The sequence below is a fragment of the Diaporthe batatas genome (assembly GCF_019321695.1).
Source record: "Diaporthe batatas strain CRI 302-4 chromosome Unknown Contig00008, whole genome shotgun sequence".
NCBI classification, from domain to species: domain Eukaryota; kingdom Fungi; phylum Ascomycota; class Sordariomycetes; order Diaporthales; family Diaporthaceae; genus Diaporthe; species Diaporthe batatas.
Window position 1 is genome coordinate 330,441 of NW_025408555.1, and position 15,547 is coordinate 345,987.

At 57.3% G+C, this 15,547-nt stretch overlaps 5 protein-coding genes across 5 annotated transcripts; 3 read left to right on the forward strand and 2 right to left on the reverse strand.

The window, feature by feature from the left end:
- Nucleotides 1–177: 177 nt before the first annotated feature.
- Nucleotides 178–2,224, forward strand: KVR01_007616 (uncharacterized protein; the record flags this gene model as incomplete). The annotated part of the gene is made up of 2 exons (XM_044790081.1): nucleotides 178–304; nucleotides 403–2,224. 2 exons carry the CDS (start codon nucleotides 178–180, stop codon nucleotides 2,118–2,120), a joined length of 1,845 nt encoding a protein of 614 aa, XP_044643869.1. The 3' UTR covers nucleotides 2,121–2,224.
- Nucleotides 2,225–2,480: 256 nt separating this feature from the next.
- Nucleotides 2,481–5,567, reverse strand: KVR01_007244 (uncharacterized protein). Its single transcript, XM_044781587.1, has 2 exons — nucleotides 4,211–5,567; nucleotides 2,481–4,122 (listed from the first exon to the last, which is right to left on the reverse strand). The coding sequence occupies exons 1-2, from the start codon at nucleotides 4,955–4,957 to the stop codon at nucleotides 2,764–2,766; spliced, it is 2,106 nt and encodes a 701-aa protein (XP_044643497.1). The 5' UTR covers nucleotides 4,958–5,567; the 3' UTR covers nucleotides 2,481–2,763.
- A 400-nt stretch (nucleotides 5,568–5,967) lies between these two features.
- On the forward strand, nucleotides 5,968–8,051 carry KVR01_007435 (TFIIH/NER complex subunit TFB4). Its single transcript, XM_044782255.1, has one exon. It carries the CDS (start codon nucleotides 6,232–6,234, stop codon nucleotides 7,501–7,503), a length of 1,272 nt encoding a protein of 423 aa, XP_044643688.1. The 5' UTR covers nucleotides 5,968–6,231; the 3' UTR covers nucleotides 7,504–8,051.
- A 21-nt stretch (nucleotides 8,052–8,072) lies between these two features.
- Nucleotides 8,073–11,525, reverse strand: KVR01_007188 (uncharacterized protein). The gene is made up of 3 exons (XM_044789081.1): nucleotides 11,197–11,525; nucleotides 9,735–10,454; nucleotides 8,073–9,670 (listed from the first exon to the last, which is right to left on the reverse strand). The coding sequence occupies exons 2-3, from the start codon at nucleotides 9,916–9,918 to the stop codon at nucleotides 8,283–8,285; spliced, it is 1,572 nt and encodes a 523-aa protein (XP_044643441.1). The 5' UTR covers nucleotides 9,919–10,454; nucleotides 11,197–11,525; the 3' UTR covers nucleotides 8,073–8,282.
- A 189-nt stretch (nucleotides 11,526–11,714) lies between these two features.
- Nucleotides 11,715–14,362, forward strand: KVR01_007502 (actin-related protein 3). Its single transcript, XM_044787967.1, has 7 exons — nucleotides 11,715–11,891; nucleotides 12,070–12,092; nucleotides 12,163–12,390; nucleotides 12,444–12,490; nucleotides 12,547–12,633; nucleotides 12,692–13,525; nucleotides 13,584–14,362. Exons 1-7 carry the CDS (start codon nucleotides 11,857–11,859, stop codon nucleotides 13,647–13,649), a joined length of 1,320 nt encoding a protein of 439 aa, XP_044643755.1. The 5' UTR covers nucleotides 11,715–11,856; the 3' UTR covers nucleotides 13,650–14,362.
- Nucleotides 14,363–15,547: the final 1,185 nt, after the last annotated feature.

Here is a 15,547-nt window from a genome sequence, read left to right on the forward strand (position 1 = left end):
CACGTGGCGTGGGTCTCATTCGGGACCTGGCTTACTTGATACTCCATGGCCGTCGCTTACACTATGGAGAGCATTATAACACAGCTACGGGCAACCGGACTCGCATTTCATCAATTGTGATTCTATTAACTGAGAAGTGCTTTTTTTGTAATACGCTAATCGAGACACAAAAAACACATGTCTCAGTTAGGCTTTACTCAAGCGGCCCAGGTCACCTCGGCGACCGGTCCTCGCACGAGACGAGCAGAGTCCAGCCGCTCGCTTCCGAAAAACAGGTCTGACCGGTACCCAAGACAAAAACATCGTGAGTCGCTGCCTAGGTTTGTAGGCCATCATGGAATCTCTGCCAAGAGGTTCTGACAGGAGCAGGGCCTGACGCGCAATCCTCAGCTACTCTCGAAGGCCATGCATGTGACGAGCCAGCCTTCGAGGATATCGCTGCTGAAGCCCCGCAGGCACTTTTCAACAGCTGCAATTCTGTGACAGAACCAGGAAAAACGTTCCCCGCGGAACTATGGAGGACCATCTCCCTTGAGTACTTCCTGAAAGACTGCTCTGGGAATTCTCCGCCGGGGTCAGCGGGTGTAGATCTGAGCCCCCGTGACGTGCGAGAGCTTCTCCAGGAGGCCGATGATGAGTTCGAGCCGGATGGGAATCACTACTCCTCGGCAGCACTTCCGGGTCTCTTGGTCATTGACTGCTTCTCGATGCGCGTGGTTGCTGCAGAGCCGGGCTGTGAGTACGTGGCGCTGAGCTACGTCTGGGGCTCGAAAGCAAGTGAAGACGAGGACAACACGTTCGAGTCGGACCTACACGGGCGTCGTCTCCCACAGACAATACAAGACGCCATAAACGTCGTCCGGGTGCTTGGGAAGCAGTTCCTGTGGGTTGACCGGTACTGTATCAACAGCACGGAGCCAGGGACAAAGCACTTTATGATCAGCAACATGGACGCCATATACGAAGCAGCCTCCCTGACCATAATCGCGGCCTCCGGAAGCGAAGGCGCCCACGGCCTGCCCAGCGTGTCCGGTCTATCCAAGGCATCAGGGGAGGACCACGTGCCCCCGTGGGATGGCCTCGTATACGCGAGGCTCTCCCACCTGTGCCTCGAATCGTACGTGCGCCTCGGGCAGATCGAGACGTCCGTCTGGTCAACACGCGGGTGGACATACCAGGAAGGCCTCCTCTCCCGGCGGCGCCTGGTCTTCACGGACGACTGGGCGATCCTGCAGTTCAGAGGGGAGGACCGCGTGAGGGCGAGCAGCGGGATATTCGCCCACATCAACGAGTACACGAGGCGCAACCTGACGTACCCGTCCGACTCGCTCAACGCCTTCCGCGGGATCCTCAGGGCCTACGAGAGGCTGCGCCCGGCGGCGGTGCATGTCTGGGGGGTCCCGTTCCTCCTCGGCCCCGATGGTGCTATAAGGCAGCCCGGCTACGGCCTGCTCTGGAGCGCCAACCGCAGGGGGGCCTTGCGCCGCGTCCCGGGGATGCCCTCTTGGACGTGGGCTGCTTGGATCTGGTCTGATAATTTTACCGCGAAGTGGGACTTCGATTCGCGACACTTCCCCGTCGGACCCTATCACTGGTTGGTAGAGAGGGCACGCTCGCGGGGAGAGTCTCACTCTGAGACGTCTTGGGGACCCAGCGACATATCTTTAGAGATCGTGGTCGGCTCGCAAGTCTTGGATATTTCTGATCATTTTCGCCGGGGTCCCGGACTGTCATTTGGCAGCGGTCCAGAGCCGGCGCCCATTCTCTACCTTACCGCTTGGTCCACGACCGTCACTGCTTTTGTTTCGCCGGGGATGCCCGTGTGGCTAGAAGGAGGCGGCATACGGACATTCATCATGACGTTGGACCAGACGGCCGAGAACCTGTGCGCAGGCAAAGCACGAGTAGATGGGCGCTGGGTGTGTGAATGGACTGCGGCGATGATCTGTTGGGGCATACGATTCCCAACGCAATGCCTATTGTTGGAGCGGGTGGGCGAGGATACTTTCCGCAGAGTCGGAGTTTTGGAGACAGGATGGAACAATCCGGATGCTGACAAGGATGAGAGATTTAGTGTGCTGTCCCGGGGCTTTGTTCGGAAACGTTTTTGTATTGTGTAGAAGGCCTCAGATCGCATGGTTAGACAGTGGCATCTGGCTTCTCACGCAGGTGTGGTTGCAAACACGAGAATCGGATCGAGGACGAGAATGTAAGTGCATGTCCACAACAGGTTCTGATGTACTACTACAAGTTCGACAGCCCCTTCTCCGAGTACGGACAGAAGACAGGAGGAAGAATCTTGAGCTCAGCCCCTTGCACTGCACCCCTCCGCGAGGGACAACATCAAACCATCTTACCACACTGGTGGCTCATTAACAGACCGATAGAAGCACACGCGATGGTTAGAGAGGCGAAGTCGCCATTTGAGTGTCGGCGTAGGAGACAGAAGTAGACGGGGATGGACACATCATGACCTGAAATCCTGGAGGATGCTCGATTCATTGGCTGATACCTGGCATCTCAGAAAGCCAATCTCCCCAAACTCTTCCAAAAGTCTTGCAAAAGCTCACATATGATCCACGTGGGAGGCCTTGGAAAGGCAAAATGAGTACCGACTCCAGCTAAACCGGTAATCCCAGAAAGTAAAACCACACATACGGATCATGAAGTCATCTAACGCACCAGTTTTGGAATAATCAAACACGCTCACAAGATGTATGCATCGTAACACCCCAACCCCACCGAAAGTGAAACACAAAGGGCCTAGTTCTCCTCCATAATCAGCTTCAACGCCTGCACGGCCAAGTCCAGCACCTCAGGCCTCCGCGTACGGCGCGCACAATCGCGGAGGACATCAACGCCGCCCTCATCGCGGATCTTGGCCCTCGCGCGGGCCCCGACATCGCTGTCCATGGTGACGAGGCTGTACACGACAAACACCCCCCGGTGACGGATATCCTCGCTGGACTCATCGGCGCACAGGCCCAGAATGTTGCGCACACCGCGCTCGCGCGCTAGGAGGGCCGTGACAACCTCTTCGACGCCCACGAGCGTGGCCAGCGCGCCGCCCGCCCCGCTTCTTGTGCCCTCATCCTCGGCGTCCGCCAGTGCGAGGAGGATGTGTAGCCTGTCGCGCGCCTTGGCTGTCCCATCCGCGTACAGCGCGATCGCTTCCACACACTGCACGAGGTTGCACACCAGCTCGACTGCTGCCTTAGTCACCAGTGCGTTGGTCGACAGCAGCTGTTCCTCCAGCTCGGGCCAGGCCTGGCGCACGATGGCCGCGCGCGTGTCATCGTCAGTGGACGCCAAGTTGGTCAAGGCCATGAGGGATTCAAAGGTCGGTAGGAGATCACGTGTCTCGGCGTCCTGGTCTGGTGTGATGATGGATACTAGTGGGCGGATGGCTGCGCTCTGTGGTGTGGGCCTCGTGCCGCCGAATACCAGGGCAGGGTTGGTAGATATGAGTATGCGGGCGAGAGCTTGGGCGGCCACGCGTTTTGGCTGAGCCTCGGAAGAAGGAAGGGCATTCCAAGCTGCTATGAGGAGCCGGACGGCGCCCTGCTGAGCCAGTAGACCGCGGATGCTGGTTATCTGGGAGAGAGAGTTGATGATTGTAATAATTAGGGTCAGCGACGCTACGGAGCCGTTCTTGCTGTGTGTTACCAAGACGGGCGTGACGCCTGCCTCGAAGACCGCTTTGCATCGGGCCGTGACGTGCTCGTTGTCGTTGAGGGGATCGGGCGCGATCTTCCCAGCCGCGTTAGCGTATGCCTTCAGCTGGTCCATCTTCTTCTCCTCCTCAGACTTGTTGGGCTGGAATCGAGTGAGGTTAACCAGTATAGTCAACGCCCCATATGTGAGTGGTGACTTTGGTTGCGCATTTTCCAGTGTCTTGACGAGCTGCTTCAAGAATTCCTTATTCTTGGACAGGTCTTCCTTGACGTTTGACCGTAGCGACGCATAGGCCAGCCCCTCGATCGAGTTATTACGCGCGTGTTCTGGGTCCTTGACCAACATGTCGGTGAACATCTTGGACAGTTCCTCGATTGTGGTGCTGGCCTGTTGTACTCGCTCCGTGTCTCCGCCCTGGCCATCCGGTGCGCGGGCAGGTTGTATTGCCTGGGTGTCCAACTGTCAGTTAGACGTCCAGCTCCTCGGGCTCGTCGGTGATGACGGAAGGATGTCGCATCGAGGCGGGGGTGCTAACCCTTAACTTGGCAAGTATAACAGCAGCCAGATGCTGGACGTTTTCGGAGTGCCTTCGCATGGAGACGGAGCCTTCGTCGCCATGTGAGCCGTGGCCGCCGCGGACGTACATGGACTTGACAGCCTCATCAGGGTCCTGGTCGACAACCTCCTCCAGCCACTCCACACAGTATTTCTGGACGGCCTCGCGGCACTGCTGGTTCATGCACGCCGCGTTCAACATTTCCAGACACGCCGTCTCGACCTTCCGGCTCTTCCACTTCCGGCGCATGAGCGGTCCGAGGCTGGGCAGGAAGCCCTCGCTGAGGAACAGCTCGGTAATGAGGTCGGGGACGATGGGGAAGATGGCGGCGGCGACGCAGAAGGCGACGATGTAGTCGTCGTAGGTGCCCCGCTTGACGCGGTCCTGGAAGAAGTCGCGCAGCTGCTTGGAGCCATCGGCGCCGGAGGCTTTGAGGTAGGCGGAGGCAGTGAGGGTGGCATGGCCGCGGACGATATCGGGCTGTCGCATGTCGAGGTAGCAGAGGATTGTGTCGAAGCAGTCGCTATCGATGACGTCGCATATCGACTTGTCCTTCTTCCTGGCCTCGGGGTCGTCGTGTAGGAGCTTGGTGAGCGAGTCAAGGTCCTTGACGGTATCGTCGTCCTCCTGGCCGCCCTCCATCAACCGCGCGAACAGCAGCAGTGTCTGGTCTTCCCTGCCCAGCTTGGACAGGTCCTGCTTGGCATACTCGTTGACTGTCTCCATTGTGATGTGTGGGCGGGGTAGAGTGGGACAAGGGAGCGAATGTGCGGCTTGGGGACTATGAACAGAACCGTGGGTTCTGGTGGATTATGTTGGACGTGATCTATCAGGTGAGAACAGATAAAGTCACGCCTTGGTTGGGGGAAGACGACCGAAGCGCAAAGAAGCGTTGAGGAGCTGGCGACCCCGCGGCTGGAGTTGGAGCTACAGCTGGAGCTGCTGCCGTGGTATGCAGGCTAGGAAGGTAGGTTCTGTGGAATAAATCAACTGAGCCGGTTGATCGACTGACCAGATAGACGCGCATATAAATGCACAACAAGAGTTGTTGAGGGGGGGCACGCAGTTCTATTTCTGAACAAACGGAATGCCCGCGGGGATCTTGGCTCGGGTTTCACGCGACTGGCTTCATCGGCGAGAGACAAGTCAGTTTCCAAAAAATCACTCGTCCGATGGTGCTGACATTTATGAGGGGCCCCGATGGATGGTCAAGGTCAAGGTGCACGCTGGCTGGAACGATAGCGAACCATCTGGGGCCAGGAGTGGTCTGTCTGGTCGCACTTGAGCATCCATGGACGTGGGTATGAACATGAATCTGCTGTGGCCGATGTGCCCCTCCTCGCGTCCTGGCGGACAAAAGATGGAGAATGAGATGGATGTGGGCGATGGGAAGATGGAGCTAGCCCGCGCACCGTATCGCACCGTGTCTGGCCCGTGCCACCCCGTACCACCCCGTACCGCGCTTGGCCGTGTCACCACAGCGTCACCCGATGTCGCTGCGACCGGGAGCGGTGGTACTTGTGGGTACGGAGTACTCCGTGCACCGTTGCTTCACCCCCCAGCAAGTTGTAGTCCATGGACTGAAGAGGCAGAAAGGCGTCGGGGTGCTAGCACCTAACCCAGCTAGCTGGCTGCAGGTCTCATCTGAACTGGGACCGCGATTCGGGTCCTGCCGTTGCGGCTGCCAACTGCACGGCGACACGACCTTGTTGCATCAGATAAGATTGGCTGCTGTGGTACTGCTTGCACTATCCGTACGTACTATCCGTACTGGGAGCCGGGGGAGCTGGAGCTGCCAACGTAGGGCGCGGAATTCAGTCCGTAAAGCTTCGTCTGCCTGCCCCCAGAACCCCATCAACACCACCACTGCGACCCACGACACAACCTTACACAGACGAGGCAGTCGGTCAGACCTACCAAGCCTCGAGAGGAGAGGCTGGGCACACAAGAGCAGCTCAGTTGACGGGCTCACGGCCCTCGGCCAACGGCCCACGTGCACGATGGACGCTGTCGACGCCACCGACCACTACGAGATCTACGCCACCGAGGAGACGCCCTCGCTCTGTGCAGTCGTCATCGACACGAACCCACGCGCCTGGGCGGCCCTGAAGCGCGACCTGCCCATCTCCAAGGCCCTCGCCAACATCCTCGTCTTCATCAACTCCCACCTCGCCTTCAGCAGCACCAACCAGGTTGCGCTGATCGCCTCGCACACCAACCGCGCAGTATGGCTCTACCCGCCACGTCCAAAGCCCAGGGAGGCACGGCCTCGAGGGAACGGCCAGCATGACGGAGACGTCGAGATGGCAGACGCCGCTCCCACGTCAATACCGCCGCCCAAGAAGCGCAATGCCAATGCCGCCAACAAGTACCCCCAGTTCGCCCAGATCGAGTCCTCAATCGTCGCCTCCCTGCGCGAGCTCATGTCCTCCACCACCGAGGCCGACCTGCAGGCCACCACCACCACCCAGATCTCGGGCGCCCTGACCCTCGCCCTGTCGCACATCAACAAGACCTCCATCCTCCTGTCCGCCAACGACAACGCCGACGCCTCCACCCTCGCCGCCAAGAAGAACGGTGGCTCCACCGCCGCCAACCTCTCCGCCCAGCGCGCCGGCCTCCTCGCGGGACTGCACGCGAGGATCCTCGTCGTCTCCGTCTCCGAGAGCTCCCCGGCCCAGTACATCCCCACAATGAACGCCGTCTTCGCCGCCAGCCACGCCGGCATCCCCATCGACATCCTCTCCCTGCACGGCAGCGCCACCTTCCTCCAGCAGGCGAGCTACATCACCCGCGGCACCTTCATGGAGGCCGCCAGCCCCCAGGGCCTGCTGACCTACCTGCTCTTCGGCTTCGCCTCCTCCATCTCCTCGGCCAAGGCGGTCATGACGACGACGTCAAACACCGGCGGCTCCACCAAGCACGACGGCGACGACGACCACGGCGGCGGCGGCGGCGGGGGTGGCGGCGCGGGCATGAACCAGCTGGTCAGCCCGTCGACGGTGAGCGTCGACTTCCGCGCCGCCTGCTTCTGCCACCGCAAGGTCATCGACACGGGCTTTGTCTGCAGCATCTGCCTGTCCATCTTCTGCGAGGTGCCGCAGGACGCAGAGTGCCTCACGTGCGGCAACAGGCTAGCACTCGGCACGTACGGCGCACGCCCAGCCGTGGTGCCGCGCAAGAAGAAGAAGAAGAGGAAGCTCGGGCTCAACGGGGAGCCCGTCGGCAGCGAACAGCCCAGTAGCGCCGTGGGCACGCCGAGGCCGGGCTGAGCTGGGGGGGTCTTGTATCGTCCAAGATGGAGCTTAGTCTTTCTAGGAGCTTGGGGATGCTTGCCCCCTGACGCCAGCAAGTAGTGCGCTGGATAGCCGGTGCGACAGCTTGCCTGGTAGCGATGAAACGAAGCATGAGAGTATCTGAAAAAAGACGAAAGAGAGTCGCTCGTAAATGATCCTGGGCAGACGGGGAATCACCCTACAGTCCAGTTTAGCGACCGGGATTAGCCAGCTCTCCAGCTGGCAAGAGTGGCTGCTAGAATGGACAGCCAAGAAGAGACGAAAGGAAGAGTACCACCAAGACACCATGGTGAGTCTTATCAAATAAGATACCCCAGCGGACCAGGTAGTCCCGCGTGTGATGGGAAAGGATATGATGGATATCCAATTGACCATGCGAAGTATGTATGATGGACGGGAAAAGAAGAGATATAGGACGTGATAGAAAGAAACAGCACAGCGCCCATGCCCATAACTGATTGGGGACCTGCATCTCCAGGAATAAATACCCTTTGACGAGGTCTTGAAAGCGCCCTCGAGCCAAACACGTCACGCTGATCCCGAGGTCTAGGAAAATGATCTGTATTTGTGCAATCTATCGAGACGGTCTAGGCTACGTGAATAAAGCGAGGAGGAAATCGAGGGCGTGAAGCCCACCAGTGCAATCTAGCCATAACCCAGCCAAGTCCATGCCAGCCGTGCTCAGAAAACCAGCGATCCATTTCGCCGGTGATTCGTCCCTCCAAAAGTCGTATCGCGCCGCCAGGTCGAAAGCTTTAGCCACGAGACTTCGAGCCGGCCGCATGATCACGAAGGACCTTCTGCGCGCCAATATTGACAGGTCCACTTCCCTGGCCGAGGCGGCTCATGACGCACTGGGGCTCCTTGTGGTAAGAAGCCATGTGCGCAAGGGCAAACGAGTCGGTGTTGTGCGCCCAGTGCATATAAATTCCAGACGACGTCGCCTTGACAGCAAGGACGCCGATCGCGCCGGCGCTGGTCTGGTTGCGCACGCCTGGGTGGCCCATGAAGTCGCGCGTGACGAAGTCGGCCATGATAGTGCCCTCGTCCGGCACGTCCCCTGTGTTGTTCCCGCCGGGACCGGCCTTGGTCATGTGGTATAGCCGGTCAGCGCACTTGTGAGCCGCCATGGTGGTAGCCATGTGCTCGCCCGTGCCGCTGGTCACGGTCGCTACGCAGCGGGCCTCCTCATCGTCCGGGTCAAGCGGCATCACAAATGTGCCAATCCCCACGAGCGCCGCCGGACCCACACGCCCTTTATGTTTCATGCCGATGCCACCCGACGAGGAACCCGCTGCTATGTTGCCCTGGCCGTCGATCGCAATGGCACCAATAGTGTCTGTGATCTTGTCGTTATCGGCCTTGTCGGGCTCGGCGGTCAGCTCGGTGAGGTCGATTCCGCTGGAGGGCCGAGAGAACAGCTTCTCGGCCACAGAGTGGTCCACCCAGTCCCAAGAGTCATCCGAGAGGTCACTCGCGCCATTAGCTGTGTTGACATAGTCTTCGGAAGAGGTCTTGAGGCGCTTGGATCGGGACTCCCTCACCGGACCATCAGTAGCGTCGATGGGGCGGGTCATGTTAAAACCTCTCGGGGATCTGGTAGGGGTCTGGATTCCGTTCTGCAGAGCCGCTGCGAGGGGCGACGGCTTGGTTGGGGTGCTAGGATCGGAAGCTGGTGCGCTGGGCGAGGCAGAGTCGCAAGGTGAGTCGGGCTGGCCCTCGTTCCACATTCCGGTGAGAAGGGCAGACGAGTGATTGCGTGTCGTGAGGTCTTGGCCAGCCCTGATGTTGGTCAGAGACTGCAGCCCGCCGAGAGCTTCGGCCTGGACAACCGGCTCGATCACGGGCCCGGGGACAGAACTGTACTTGGCCTCTTCAGGGGAAGCCGCTTCAGCCTGCGTCTGCCCAGACTCCTGTGTCACACGTGCTTGAGCTTTGCTGAGGTCGTCACACCACTTCATGTAACGTTGAAGAGCATTCTTTGAAATGAGTGCCCTGTTCTTGACGAGAGACATTCCGTGCTCCAACCCGAACTTCGTGGCCCCCTTACCGACCAAAATGTTGGGGGGCACGCGCCGAAGGGTCAAAGGTCTCAGGCTGGTGTCGAGGATGAGTTTTGCAAGCGAGATTGGGTTCTTGATATCTGAAATGGGAAACGACGTAAGTCAGTTAAGTATAAAAAAAGACGTTTGCCAAGTGGTGCTTACAGGAAACAGCGCCACAAGCTCCGCTACGTCCAAAGTGATCGACAACGGTGGCATCGCACTCGACAATACCATCGGCTGAAAGATTACTTCCGTAGCCCGCGTTTGTGATATCGTTGTTCTCCAGAACCACGATGGCAGCCTCTACGGCGTCAGTGGCCGAACCGCCGGCCTTCAAGCACTTCATGGCCGCTTGGGCAGCCCTGGCGTTTATCAGTATCGATGTTGCTTTACAAGTTGCTCCATGGGAAAAGGAAGGGGTTGCGAGAGGACCTACTTCCCACACATAGTGAGGTGAACATTCTCGTTCTGGAGGCTATGGTAGCCAGCGCCAGCGTGGATGAAAACGGCCATTGACGGGCGTTGATCGCCGATAGAGCTACGCTTCTTAATGAGACGGTCAACCGTGCCGTCAGAACCCACATCAAGCCTGTCTTCTAACGCATCTGAGGCTGGTGATGGTCTGGGCGGGGTCTCTGGACCAAAGAAGTGACGATTCGGATCAGAAGCGTCCATGATTGCAATGCTGCACTGGCAAGTGTCGTGGAAGTCAAAGCAGGTTTGCTTTGGACCCGTTCGAAGGTTTGGAGCGGAGCGCGAAGCGAGAAGCGAGAAGGAATTCCAGTTGGCTTCTGGCTGGTAACAGACGAAGAGCGGCTTCGTCTCGATTTTGGAGTGAACAGAAAATGGAACGGCCAAACGCCCAACGCCAATGAGTAGACCCTGCTTCACTTGTCAGTGAAATGCAAAGTTTAGCCCAAACTCCTAGTAGAAGACGGCACTGGCAGAACTCGAGATGAGCCAGAGTTTGGTATAGTGACAGTGGCAGTGGTTGACTCTCTGCCGCTTCTTGTCCAGCAAGCGGTACAATACCAACTTTTTCTCAACGAAGCCAGAGGGAGACTTTGCTGGCGGTTTTGTGGACCGGAAGTGCTGTGAATGAGATGAATTTACTGCCCGAAGGTCTCAGAATCCCTGAGAAACGCGGCTAGCTGCTAGCTGCCAGGCGACGATGTGCTCCCCATTGTCACTGGCTGTCAAGTTTTGACCGCAGGGCAGTGAGGTTTGGCTGGCTGGACAAGCTCTGAGAGTGCATCATGGTGACACGCAAAGAAAGGGCAGGTAGGGGCAATATGCCACACCAGACAAAGCGGATTGTGCAAAAAGGAAACCACCTACTAGCAGATGGAGGTCTCCTCCGGGCTTGGTGTCTGGGCAATGTTTCTGAGAGAACAGGGGAACGCGGCGGTGGGACGGTGGCATTCAGGAGCGATGCCACCACCAGAAATAAGAAGGTAGAGCCAGAAGCAAAGTGTAGGCACAGGCTGGAGAATGTTGCGTGATGAGGCGAATGGGAGAATGATTGGATGGAGTAACGAATGATATGGGTCCACAGGAGTCGGGAATAACGCCCCTGTGGATGATGGGGTTGCAAATCAAGCAGAGAATATTCAGAAAGACTCACGCTCAAGAAAAGCCGAGATGTCTGCAATTGAAAGCACGCTAGACGTCAGTTGTGTGTTTGGCCAGCACGTGGCAGGAGACCCGGAAGTCCCAGAAGCGGCAGGTGAGATGCAGGTCGCAGAGGAGTGCAGGCATTCGTGCCTGTGTTATTGATACGGAGGCTTCAACATCTTGCCATTCTCTCTCAACGCCTTAAAGTGAGCCCGGAGTTCCGGAGTACTCTTGTCATGGGCGATTTATTTGGATCTATAACAATCTCAGAGTCGATACTAGCGAGTTGAGAGCAGCCCTGAAGGGGGAAATGGCATCAAGATGAGCGCTTGAGCAAGGTTGTAGTTGGGGCCTGCGCAAATACTGTAGCCAAATACGGAGTACCCAGGGAGCAGTAACATTCCGAGCAGCGCCACATTTTGGAGAAGCGCCACACGGGCAGCCACATGAACGCTCAGGGGTGGGGTGGACCAGAGACAGGCGGACGGTACTAGCTTGGCCTGACCGCATTACGACTTGCGTACTCAAGCAACGGCAACCACACCTCTCCCCGGTGCCTACCCACCTCATACACCATCACCACCGCCATCGCCCTCGCCAATTCGATCAAGAGCTGCGCATCTCCCATCCAACCCACCCAGACTTGTGCGCAGCTCCCGCCCTCGCAACCATGGCCAACCAAACACCCGCCGTTGTCATGGACAAGTACGTCAATTCCAGCCCCTGGACGAACCCCATGGCATAGCTGGAGCTGCCTGACCCCACTTCCACCAGGGGGCTTGGTCGAGCCAGCACCCGCCCTCCCCCATGAAGCTATTCCCGCCTAGAAGTGTCGCTGTCATCTGTTCTGGACGCATCGTGCTGATAACCAATCCCACTACAGCGGCACGGGTTTCTCCAAGCTAGGTATGGATGATTCCCCCATAATTCCAACCGAATCCCACCACAGCGCGTTGACGTTGGACCCCTCGTATAGGTTTCGCCGGCAACGACTCCCCGTCCTTCGTCTTCCCGACCGCGATCGCAACGAAAGGCGCCGGTGGCGGCGCCGGTGGCTCAGGCTCAGGACGTCCTGCCGTTGGGAACAAGCCTTCCTTCCTGACCGGCGGTGCTGGCCCGTCCGGCCATCTCAACTCGAAACGTGGTACAGAGGATCTGGACTTCTTCATCGGCGATGAGGCAATAGCAGCATCTGGTGGACCTGGTAAGCGCGACACGCAATTCAATGCTGGTCCGCAGCAAGGCTGACCGAAGCAGGATACGGCCTCCATTATCCCATCCGCCATGGACAAATAGAGAACTGGGTACGAGCAGGCAATTCGTGGGACGTTGGAAGATGGGCAGCTGACACTGTGCGCAGGATCACATGGAGCGTTTCTGGTCGAACTCGATCTTCAAATATCTGCGAGTAGAGCCTGAGGACCACCACTTCCTTCTCACCGAACCAGTACGTAATACACCGGTGTCTCCGCTGTCACTCCGGCTGGCTGACCTTCACCTCCCAGCCCCTAAACCCCCCCGAGAACCGAGAAAACACCGCCGAGATCTTCTTCGAGTCATTCAACTGCGCCGGTCTCTACATCGCCGTGCAGGCCGTCCTCGCCCTCGCCGCATCCTGGACCTCCTCCAAGGTGCAGGACCGTTCACTGACCGGAACTGTCATCGACTCCGGTGACGGTGTTACCCATGTCATTCCCGTGGCCGAGGGATACGTCATCGGCTCCTCGATCAAGTCGATCCCCATCGCCGGTCGCGATATTACATATTTCGTCCAGTCCCTCCTGCGTGACCGCGGTGAGCCTGACTCTTCTCTCAAGACCGCCCAGGAGATTAAGGAGGCACACTGCTACGTCTGCCCGGATATCGTCAAGGAGTTCAGCCGTTTCGACCGCGACCCCACACGATTCGCCCAGCACCCCGTACTCCAGCCTGGTGGGCGCAAGGTCACCGTCGACGTCGGTTACGAGCGGTTCCTGGCCCCCGAGATCTTCTTCAACCCGGAGATCTACAGCTCCGACTTCCTCACGCCCCTGCCCACCGTTGTCGACGGCGTCATCCAGTCCAGCCCCATCGACGTCCGTCGCGGTCTGTACAAGAACATCGTGCTCTCGGGTGGTAGCACGCTGTACAAGGACTTTGGCCGCAGGCTGCAAAGAGACATCAAGCACCTGGTCGACAACCGCATCCGTGCCAGTGAGGTGCGCAGCGGAGGCGCGAGGAGTGGCGGCTTGGAGGTGCAGGTCATTACGCACAAGAGGCAGAGGCACGGTCCGTGGTTCGGAGGCAGTTTGCTGGGACAGACACCCGAGTTCAGGTCGTACTGCCACACCAAGGCGGAGGTAAGACACATTTTCTTTGTTCTCCAAACATCAGATTCAGGTACTGATTCCGTCATAGTACGACGAGTACGGACCAAGCATCGTTCGAAGATTTGCCCTTCTTGGGGGGCCGGGTGGTTCTTAAAGGGGGGTTTAGCAGCAGGTTACAGCAGGCGGAGAGTGAGGTACTCGATTTTCAGCAGACAGCAGATCAATACAAAACTCCAACAAAAATGGCGAATGGCTTTCCGGCACGACCCTCAAATTAGTACTGAACGGCTGAAACTTCGAGGGCAAGAAGATGATTTGGGTCTCCGGGCTTGAAGAGATTACACGTCACTTGGCCCCCGTCGGACATAGCAGTGAAAAGGGGTGAAGTTGACCCCAAGATTCTCTGGTGCATTGTGTCTAGTTGCCGAAGAATAGAGACAAAACACTTGAGTCGGTATTAGGGGAGAGAAAATGCGAGAGAGGCACGAGAATGTGCAGTGGCGGCGGATGGACTGGCAGAGCCTTCATCGGCATACGAAGCTTGTGAATTATCAAGACGGGATTCTGTTTCTTGGCATCCCGACTCTTCTGAATCTTCAGCTTTAACAAATCGCTCTGTGCTCAGCTGCCAAATGCCCGCCGCGTAGCTCTTCAGACTATGAGGCCAGCCAAGAAAATCATGAATTTATCTTAATTCATCTCCTTTTCTTTCCTCGCAACGGAGGTTCATTTTCTGCTGGGGGTACTGCCTCTCTGCTTCGTCTGCGACGGGGTCAGCTGCAAGGGGCGTCAAACACGTCACAAATTGCGTCAATCTCACGCCGCACGAGGTCGCATTCCAAATCCGATTGCAAAAAAGTTGAACACGGCCACAAGATCGCTGAGGGCATTTATATCTGTGCCCTGAAGAGACCCTTTATCCACTGCTTGTACTTGTAGCCATGCTTCTGCGTATGGAAGCAAGAGGTGGGGGGATGGAGATGGAGACGGAAGGGAGTGGAAGTGACAGAAGACTTTCTTGAATTCAATCAAAAGTCAGCAGGCTCGTTTGGAACAAAAATGCTTCTCGCTAGGGACTGTCTCCCCGGAGACCCTTTTGGTGGTGGAAATCCTCTAATATCTACAGGGGAATCGTTTACGACTGTACGAAGACTCCATGCATGTCTCCGGACGTATACGAAAAAGCACCCTGAGCGAAATCACTTAAGTTATTGGTTGCTTGCGAATGTTGTGCGATGAAGCACGCAAACTTTCCGCAGGCATGCCTGATGTTTGCAGATGCTCAGGCTGACCAGTTGACACGTGGACTAAACAGGTATCCATGCTGGACCATGCCGCTTGAACCCGACCCAGACGCGCACAGAACACCGAGATACGAATGTTCGCACCTCATGCATCTAACCGAGCATATTGGGGTTGCCTCCGATCATGACACCAGTCAATCGATAATAGTCCGAAGCCTGCGTGCGGTCACATCCGTTGGGGGTGACCACACAGCGTCCAATGCACTCAATCCACGCGCAAGAAAGGGTACATGTAGTATACATATCTGTAGGCAGTGGTTTTAGATAATAGAAATGACATAACAAATGACGTGTTCGGGACACTACAGATACAGAAAATGATAGTCATGTGGAATTTACTCGCCCCAAGATGCATCGTCTGTACCGGATTCAAGTACTGACATTCCAGGGCGAACTGCTACGGCCCGGAAACTACGCAGGTAGAAAATAAAGAAAGCATCAATTTGTACTCATGTGCTTTTGAATGGCTAGGTGTACCCGACACAGATACAATATCGTCATACCTGGGAAAAGAAGAGCAAACAAATGTCAGTGTGACGCGGATCTAGCTTATCTGGGCTGGATGAGGCTACATATGCACCTAGGCAGTTACCTAGACACGGCTGAGGAAGTCACACAACCAATAAGGGGCGTGTTCCATATCTTCAAGTGGAAAAGCAAACACAATGACCCATGGTGGTGATGAGGCGCCAGTTAGATAAATGCCTGAAGGGCTTGCCCTGTGGTCAAGCATATCTAGACACCTAGA

What these genes read in the sequence shown, in the direction of transcription:
- KVR01_007244 (XM_044781587.1), bottom strand. Translation starts at nt 4,957, where the DNA reads ATGGAGACAGTCAACGAGTATGCCAAGCAGGACCTGTCCAAGCTGGGC. An exon ending in TTATACTTGCCAAGTTAAGG is followed by an intron (nt 4,123 to 4,210) that starts GTTAGCACCCCC and finishes TTGGACACCCAG; the next exon opens with GCAATACAACCTGCCCGCGC.
- KVR01_007435 (XM_044782255.1), top strand. Translation starts at nt 6,232, where the DNA reads ATGGACGCTGTCGACGCCACCGACCACTACGAGATCTACGCCACCGAG.
- KVR01_007188 (XM_044789081.1), bottom strand. Translation starts at nt 9,918, where the DNA reads ATGAAGTGCTTGAAGGCCGGCGGTTCGGCCACTGACGCCGTAGAGGCT. An exon ending in AGCTTGTGGCGCTGTTTCCT is followed by an intron (nt 9,671 to 9,734) that starts GTAAGCACCACT and finishes TTCCCATTTCAG; the next exon opens with ATATCAAGAACCCAATCTCG.
- KVR01_007502 (XM_044787967.1), top strand. Translation starts at nt 11,857, where the DNA reads ATGGCCAACCAAACACCCGCCGTTGTCATGGACAA. An exon ending in CCCGCCGTTGTCATGGACAA is followed by an intron (nt 11,892 to 12,069) that starts GTACGTCAATTC and finishes ATCCCACTACAG; the next exon opens with CGGCACGGGTTTCTCCAAGC. An exon ending in ATGGACAAATAGAGAACTGG is followed by an intron (nt 12,491 to 12,546) that starts GTACGAGCAGGC and finishes CACTGTGCGCAG; the next exon opens with GATCACATGGAGCGTTTCTG.